This window comes from Cyprinodon variegatus, unplaced genomic scaffold (genome assembly GCF_000732505.1).
Source record: "Cyprinodon variegatus isolate N-32 unplaced genomic scaffold, C_variegatus-1.0 Scaffold316, whole genome shotgun sequence".
NCBI lineage: Eukaryota > Metazoa > Chordata > Actinopteri > Cyprinodontiformes > Cyprinodontidae > Cyprinodon > Cyprinodon variegatus.
The window spans coordinates 639611-648938 of NW_015150769.1; the positions used below are offsets into that span (position 1 = coordinate 639611).

General features: G+C 41.2%; 1 protein-coding gene across 3 annotated transcripts in view; it reads left to right on the forward strand.

Moving 5' to 3' along the window:
- The window catches only part of LOC107090926 (protein quaking-B-like), a 38375-nt gene extending 30759 nt beyond the window's left edge, over window positions 1-7616 (forward strand). Inside the window, exons 7-8 of one of the 3 annotated variants that reach the window (XR_001481503.1) lie at window positions 2446-3207; window positions 6544-7616. Coding sequence is in view for 2 of the 3 variants with exons in the window: in XM_015384570.1 (XP_015240056.1) it covers window positions 2446-2495 (50 nt within the window). In the remaining variant the exon portion in view is untranslated. Of the gene's footprint in view, window positions 1-2445; window positions 4469-6543 lie in introns of those variants that run through there. The other 2 variants (XM_015384570.1, XM_015384571.1) reach the window with 2 other exon arrangements.
- Window positions 7617-9328: the final 1712 nt, after the last annotated feature.

Here is a 9328-nt window from a genome sequence, read left to right on the forward strand (position 1 = left end):
ATATAGTGGAATTTATAGTGAACTCAGTTAACTGACCGTTCAGACAGATGATCACTACTCTTTTACGTCACAATCTTTTACGTCCTGTAGCGATGTTCAGCCAATCATATAGCATCACTGGCATAAAGCAGGGCCCCAGCAGATCTGGTAACTGCAGTGGCGCTCTGGGTCACATGACCCATTTAGAGACGGATCTGAACCTCTGAATTTACAGAGGAGAGTTTTATAGTATCAACTTGTTTTTGTTTTTTTTAAACTCAACCCCAGTTGGAAAATTCAGTTTCTCTATAGCTACGTTCACACTGCAGCCTGAAGTTACCCAAAACCGATTTTTTTTGCCCATATGCGACCTGGACACGATCTTTTCATGGCAGTCTGAACAACTCAGATCCGATTTTTTCCCAATGCGACCCAGGCCACTTGGCTCCGCGGTCTTGAATCCGATACAAATCTGATCTTTTCAAATGTGACCTGTGTCTCAACGGCCAGGTCGCATTCATCCGACCTGGACGCCATTAATACCTGACAAAGGTGTCTATTCTGCGTCTTGCTACGCAGAAGTGGCAAGAAAAACAACAAACATGGCGGATGATGATGCGGAGAGTTGCATTTATGCTTAACCATTGTTAAGGTGAGGAGGAAGCAGAGACTCTTGCAAGAGAATGTTCAAATTTAATCAACCTGAGGCAATCTCAGTTCATACATTTATACCTTACCAAATCGCAACACACACACTCCCTCCAGGGGAACCAACCCACCCACTGCATAAAGAACTTTCTCGCACTTGAACATTTGGAGGATAAATAACTTGAGTTCATCAAAGCCGTTCCCTGTGAGGTTAATATATCTTCCACTGGTCAGATAGATCTTCTCAAAACAACATTCCTACCCTTCATGCCATAAAGGAAGCTTTGTGAATCACCCTTATCTCTCATTACCTTCGTTTGGAGCCTGTGAGGCTAAGAACAGACGTACCTCAACATTTTTTTACTCTACACCATATTGAAAAGTTTGTGTTTTTAAGGTTTGGAAAGATCGCTAGATGCGCCCCAGCACTACCATCCATGTTTACTTCCATAGACACAGAACACGCTGGCTTGACCCGTCATTACATCCTCTACCTCTACAGAAGATCACATACAAGTCGCATATATTTGGAAATCTGAACGACAACGCAAAAAAATCGTATTTTCCACAAAAAAATCGTAATTGAGCTTTAAAGTTGTAGGGAAGTCATATTTAAATATCAAATCGTTCTGGCTTAAACATGTATATAAATGTGCTCTTTACAGATGATATTGTCCCAAAATGTAGTCTTAAAATCTGAGGGTTTTTTTCCATTATCTTCTGCAGGCCAGTTAGTTCTACGTCAGCCTGAACACCTAAATTCGGCCAATCATATATCAACGGTCATCTGTCAATCAAATTTTTTCAGTCATAGCATCTTGATTCATATGTCGCAGCTAATATACGCACCGGTTGAAACCAGAATCCTTTCCTTTCCCATTGAGTTGCGTCCCAGTGTTCACGGGGATGGACGTCTGTGTCTTCGGCAGGCGTAGAGCTAACAGAACTGGCAGCGTTGCGAGGCAAGGGCTCAAACATGTACGGCTGGAAGCCTTCTACACCAAACCAAGCTTCTGCCGCCCTGGCGTCCTCTTCCACAACATCTTCGTCCCCGCTTTCCTCCTCTAAATAAAAAATGGATGACGGAGGAGACTCATCCACGACCTCCGACACTAAACTCTCCTCCTCTTGCATGTTTCCTCTGTCCATAGCGTTCCTTGACAGCGTCGTTTCTAAGTCACCAATTTAGTGCTACTTGGTCCCAATGGAATTTCCCATTGGAAACCTACTAGCACTAAGTTGCTAACCGGTTAGCAAGATGCTTCAGATGAACCGGCTACAACCAAACTTGCTTGCTAACCTTCCGCCACAACAATCCCACCCCCTTGATAAACGACCAATCACATTCACTTTATTCACTCGTATAAAGTCGGGCACCACTCAGGAGAATTCGGAAATGCAACGTTCGGAACAACCATTTCCCTACGACTTTAAGGCCTGCAGTGTGAACGTAGCCTGTGTCAGACAGCCACCCAATAATCAATCCCAGATTGACATTTTCACATCTGGTTAGTAACTTTTAGGCGATTTAAGCCGCAGCGTAGGAGCTTGGTAGATGTCATCAACAAGTTCAAGTGTAAAGTAAAAGAAAAAGATTAGGCTCTCTGTAGCTCTTAGCTAAATGCGCTAAATTAGCACAACGATCCTGTTGGAAGAGATTGATCCTGATGTCAATCCGTGAATCTGTGTTTATTACTCTTGGTTTGGTAACATTTGGGTCGTGTTTGCCTGCGGAACCAGTTGGCTGCCGGGTCCAGTTCTTGTAATACATCCAATCGACCCACAGGAACCTGCTGAAGCTCATTGCTGGGCTAACAGTCCCTTCTTCCTGTGTTTTTGCAGGTATGGCATTCCCAACCAAAGGCTAAGCGGTAGCAACCCCTTCTTAGCACACACCTGGACTGGCTTGCAGAGACCCTCCCCCTCCCCAACACACACACCCCTTCACCCCCATTCCCCCCCCACATAAACCCGCGTAGTTATCCCTCAGAGCAGAAAGTCAGTTTGTTTCCACGTTTAATTCCCTCTATTGTATTAGCAGACTAGCATTGTGGTGTGACAACTACTTACCTGTTTATAATGACTCAGCTTCTGCTTGTAATTTTTAACACATTTTTTAGTGAACCTGTAGATGTTTTAGAGCTGCTGTTTGCGATCTAACCTAACGGTAAAAACTTGTTTTGATCACAGAGCTATAAACGTGTCTTTTTGCTTAAAAAGCTGATTTTGAATCTACTAGCGAAGCTTAGTTGAGGACTAGCGGTGTGGATTAATGATTTCCGTAGGGAGCAGAAGGCCACAAAACAACAAAAGGTTCTAGGTCCTAGAGACGAGATGTTTTTGTTTTGTTTTTATTTCCACTTATTTTCACCCTCAGCCTGGAGCGCCTGGTAAATTCCTGGTGTCACTGACGTTGGTGCCACGGGTGGGGCTGTCTGTTGTCTTTCTGACGAGTAACCCTTCTGTGTTTTGTTTTCGGGGGGAAATATCAATGGCTGTTAGCAGGTGCCATGACCACTAAGGTACGACGCCACGACAAGAGAATCCATCCTTACCAAAGGGTAGTGACCACAGACAGAGGTTAGTTAGCTCACCAGCCACTCTGTGTGTGTGTGAGTGTGTGTGTGTGCATGCAGACCAACGGACCAATTTCCGTTTACATGAGTCCCTTAAAACGGCATGCCTTAAGAGAGAGAAAAGATGAAACCGTACCAGGCTAAATGACAGCTGCTTGAAGCGGGTGGCCTCGCGGGGGCCAGGGGCCCGCTCATGTGACCCGGCCCTTGTGACTCCTCTGAGCCGTCTTTTATGGAAACTTTACATTTCCCCTCCTCGGTACTACTTCTGATCACCTAAACACTGTGGAAACTTTTATTTATGCTCAGCTTCATTCCACTAGATTTCCACAGTTTTTCTTTTTTTTTATTGTTTTGTTTTGTTTTGTTTTTATACACATATATATCTATCTATATATAATGAATTAAATCCTGTGTAATTCCCAATTCTTACATAACAGTTAAAGTAAAAAATGAGAAAACACAGCGTGTGATAACTACTGAAGTCTGTGTTAAGAGCTCTTTTGTATGAAATACTGTTGTTTGTGGTCTTATCAGTCGCCCACTGGACTTTATCATTGGGACTGTTTACAACTTTCATTTATTTCCTAGCCAGAGTGGTGCTGTTACCATGTATTTAGCTGCAAAAATAAATTTGTATATAGGGATTTTAAGGATTTAAGTGCTTAAATGAAGCTTACAGAACAAGATTGCTTGGAAATACCTGTAGTTTGTTTTTTGTTTTTTAGTTTGTACATTTGTTTTGTTTTATGATATGCTTTTTATAGATGAAGTGTCTCCATGTAAACTGTATTCAAAAGTGTGTAGCTACTACTGTTTTAGTCATCACAAAGGTGACGATGAAGGCAGTGTTTTTCTCTGTGTATTTAAGATGAGGTGACCTTCTCGATTTCGCAGGCCTCCAGACTGTTATATGCAATAGAAATGGAAAAAATGGATTAGCTAGCTACTATATATACATATATATATATATATTTGTATGTATATATATATGTGTGTGTGTGCGCGCGTGTGTGTGTGTGCGAGCAGTTGTGCTCATGTTGTATAAGATGGACAAAAAAACACTAAAAGGCAATAAAGATGAGTATTGAAACAAATCTCTAAAGCGAACCAAAGCCTGAAAATTCTTGTAGTTTAGTCTTTTTTTTATTTTTTACTGTGAAATTGTTGAAGTCCTTCTAAAATCATCTCTTAACCTCTCATCACTGTCTTTACCGCAGCAGGCGCTGCTCTAATACTTCATAGCCGAAGCGGGTACATCTCAGTACGTTAGAGCGTCACTGAAGACTTGAATTATTTCAGGAATTCAGTCTTTTTTTTTTTAAGTGACACTTTTGAGGGATTTATTACATCCAGAGTGAAAAGTTTCAGGTGTTGGAATGATTATGGCTTATGACTAATTAAATCCCCAAATAAATCTCTGAAAGCAGAAGAAATGTTACATAAAAAACAATAAAAAAGGGTTTTGAAAGCAGGAGGCCTATTGAGGAGCATGCCTACGTAATGTGCGGCGTAAATTAACGTGATGGGGCTCCTTTTGCTTGTTTTCATGGCAATACTGCAGATGCTCTGTGAGGTTTAGGTCAGAAGAGGTTGCTGGCACGAGTTGGTTTGCTAATAACCCACATCTCAACAACAGGAAACACGGGCCTGTAAAATGTCCAGGTTGCTCAGAGATGATAATCATCTCTTACCAGTGGCGCCACCAGAGGATGGCCAGCGGTAGCCACGTCTACTCTGTGCAATGCCCTGGCCACCCCATTGGCCACCAATTGAAATTGTAGTAACATCAGTTTAGCATTTCATTCCATTATGCGGAGGTGTTAACTGAAGCTTTATGATTTTTACAGGCAGGTTTTCCACAATAGTCGATTCAAACCATGAAATTATGGCTTTTAGTTTTGGTGGCCACCCAAAGATTTTTAGTGGCCCCATCTGGTGAAAAACCTTTTTAAACCCAGGAACAATGGGCTTTTAGTGGCAGTGGGAACAGCTCACTGATGCTGAAGCGACCCACGTTAAAATCGCCTTGGCTCTGATCGGCATGCTGTGGGAACACCAGAGCAATGTCGACGCGCTAAAATACGTGATACCATTGAACGCAACATACCATCGTCACACATAGCGCCAGTTGCTTCTGATCTAACAACCAGAAACGACTCTGTTTTCATTGGATAAACATGGAGACGCTCTGATGAGAGGGATTCAGACAGATAATAGAGAGAAACAATTCTTTCTATTCTGCTCTCCATTGTTTACATCCCTGATTTCTATCGCACTGATGACATCATCAACGCTAACCTATCGTAATGGTGTCACCAGACACGCAGCTACCAGTGAGGGGTTAGACCAGCTTTTAATGCCAGTGGGAAGGGACCCAAATGCCGATTGTTAGCGGGTCGACACATGTTTGAAAAACACGCGTTAACCCGCCATTTTCAGTGGGAAAGAGGCTCCTGTTCCTCTCCACGTCTCCTCCTGACTCTTGATTTAAACGTTTCTTTCCTCTTCCTGTTTGGACTTTATTCTCTACACTTTTTCCTTCCACTAAACCTTCCACCAATACATCTGGATACAGGAGTCAACGAGTGTTTGTGGCTCTCAGGTAGTGTCTGCTGGGTAGCTATTAAGAAAACGGTCTCCTCCTTAAGGCTGAATTATGACCCAAATTAATTCCTGGGTTTTCATTAAGCCGTAATCATCAGCGCAAACAGAGCACCAGAAATACATCACTCTGTTTGTATTAGATCTATGTAATATATGAGACTGAAGTCCCCTTTCAGTGATGTTCTACTGTACTGAGATGGACCCGTAAACCAATAATCAGTTAATCACGACTCTTAATCATCCAGATCTTCCTGCTGCTGCTCTAAACAATAGCTCTACTTGTCAGCTAGTGAAAGGCCTGGAGAACTTTTCTTTGGACATAAAGGTCACTCTCTCACCCACATGAAACCATGCTGCCTCCCTCTCTCGTACATGGTTTCACTGTCTGCCTGTGCTAGACTTAGCCCAGCTAGCATGAGTAGTATTAGTATAGCGGCGGTCTGGCAGCAGGAGGGGAACCCCTGCAGATGCCTCCATGGGAGCAGCTCTGAGCCGCCGTTCCTCGCCTCAACGCGCCGCCTTTGTGGATGGTTCTCTGCTACCCATGGAGGTGTTTTGTAGCGACCCTCACGCTGCGCGGACCGCACTAGATCTGCCTTGTTGTCATCCCGACGCCACTAGCTGACACTAATCTCTCTTCTATCTTTTTTCTTTTTATGTCCCCCCCCCTCCCTTTTATGTTCCCTTTTTGTTTCCTTTCCTCGTCTGTCCGTCTCTGTCCGTCTAACTCTAGCTGCCACGGCAACTAACCCATGACCCCACCCCCTTCGCCCCGCCCCTTGACCTTCTGACCTTTCCGCCCACTGATGACCCACCCATCTCCACCTGCTGGCGCGTTCATTGGCCTGCGGCTCAGCCAACAAGAGACCAGAACATTGGGAACAAGCCGGCTGCTGCTGCTGCTGCTGCCTCTGTCTAAACCAGCCCGCCGGACGACAGCGACCCCGGGAATAAACCGCAGGACCCCCCTTTCAAAACGCCCATGATTTTACCAAACGTGCCTTCCTGTTAAAATCCCAAAGCCAGATTAAGATCCTCTCTGAATATCCTGAAATTACAATCTGTGACAGCTGTTTGGCTTTACAAGGGGGTGGGCCCCAAACCGGAGAAGGGCTTCCTAAACTGATTCCTGTCTCTCTGAGCTGCCATGCCATGCAATAATGACTATTAATAACATTGTTAATATACTGATACTGGTGTTACTTATCAGCACACAAAAAAACATCCATAAACACTAAACTGTGGGACATATGCTAAGATTTTATTACATTTTTCCCTTGGGTGAGTGCTTCTTTTAGAGCATTTCACCTTCAATGTGACATTTATCAATGGTGTTTAATGATGCATATATGAAGAAAAAACAACAATCACAGCTTAACGTGGTAAAAGCTATCATTGGGGAAAGAAAAATGCAAGCACAGAACTTTCCCAGCATAAAGCGACAGGTGAATGAAAACAATGGTTAAACTGGAAGCCTAACGGCCCAGAAACAAGAAAGGAAAAGTTTCCAACGTGACTCCTTTTCACGACGATGCCTTCGCCTCTTTCACACTACAGTATTGTTTGAGCTTGAACAACCGTGCCTTTAGAGAGAGAAGGAACAATGTTACAGACAAAGGCTTTTTTATTTTCACAGTTCAAACGTCTGGATTCAGTACAGAAGACCAAAAATGTCACAAAGCAATTCAAAAAAAATAATATGTGATCATTTCAGTAAGATCTAATCAATTAGTTCAAGGTGTTAATATATTTTTTTATGACTTGGAATTAAATTATGCATAAAAATCATGTGTGATAAATTCATAATGTCATTTAATCGGCACATTTACCAAAACAGAAAATCAGTGGGCGGGGCTTATACTTTTAAAGACAAGTTGATTGGTCCTGAGTTAGACGCTTGCGATTGGCCAATCAGATGATAGCGGCTTCTTAATGAGTTACAAACAGTGATGAAATGTAGTAGAATAGATATAAAACACTTTTATTACTATTAAAGTGTTTAAATCTTATCAAAATTATCACTTTGAAACATTCAGTTTTCTGTTAAATTATAAAAATGTTTGCAAAACATGAAAGTTTTCTAAATATTCAGTTAAAACAGGAACTTTTGCATTATTACTGAAATGATCACAGTTTTTTAAGAACTTATTTAATGATTTTGTTTTTGTCACTTTTGGCCTTCCGTAATTTGCAGCCACAAACCGGATCTTCTGGGGTTCATTTTGGTAAATAAGGCATGTAAGAAATGTGTAGCTTACTGAATCCAAAATACAGATGCAAACACCTAAATATATTAATTTTTTTTATTGCAGTATTATAAAGAAATTGAAACTAGTTTAAATATTCAGTCATTTGATTTGAGTTTAATTCAGGAGAGGAAAAATAAGTCTGTCAAAGTTCTTCCAATAATGACCTGATACGGTTATAATGTTTTGCACTCTGTGTAGCTCAATTTCTAATATTTCAGAAGACAGACCAGAGCATCACTACTCCTCCACCGTACCTAATAGTAGACCTGATTTACTTTCCCGTGTAGACTACTCTTCTGATTCATTTAAATGGGTTTTCTCTTCCATTTTAAAATAAAAGTGTTTCATGTCAGAATTTTATTCTAGAAACATAAAAATACAGTTTTGGAAATTTAGGTTTTTGTACAAGGAAATAAAAAGTGTAATTTGAAGGAGTTATTCACTTCAATATCTTCAGTTTTCCCTCTGAATAAATAAGCTGAATTAAAGGGCAGAGTTTCATAAAACTGCTGCTGCTATAAAAAATGAATTTTAAGCCTTTTTTTTACATATATTTTTTAGCAGGGGTGCCGTTACTTTTGTCCTTTTCTGTCAGTATGAGTCAGAGGATCGATGCAGCAACTAAAAAGCATCTTTAAAACTAGAGCAGTGTTATATTTTATCTTTGTTTTCGTGCCGTTTGTTGTTTCCTCTTGTTTTGCATGTTTTTATTCGAGAAGCACATTTTAACTTTCTCTCCTGCAAACCCAGCGATGCCTTCATATGAAAGAAAAACATGCAGCCATGACTTCTGTAACAACTTTTTATTGTATTTTTATATTCTATTTTGTACGGCAGAAGAAAAAAAATGAAATTAAATGACATTTTCAGATCAGAGGAATTACGCCTTATTATGGAGAGAAGTGGTTTTAGGTCACCTATCGCATCCTGATAAACTGGAGGTCTCTTTTCTGAGCCTTTGAGATCACCATCGCTTGCCTTTTGTGCCTTTTTTTTTATATACGACAATAAGTGTGACAATTAACAGTGTAGTTGAAGATTAATCTTCTCTTTGGTGCAGAGTGTAGGTTACTAACTGTTGCCACTTCTGTGATTATTAACCACTTTAATGGTATCTGTCTCTGCCTCCTTTTTAAAGAATAAAGGTATGTCTAAGAAGACGGGATGTGCTGAATGATGATCTTTTAACTTTTATCTGAAAGAATAACTCTTTGTTCACCATTAAACTCCTAGATGTGAAACTAACAAACTTTGTTGCTTCTTCTCTGT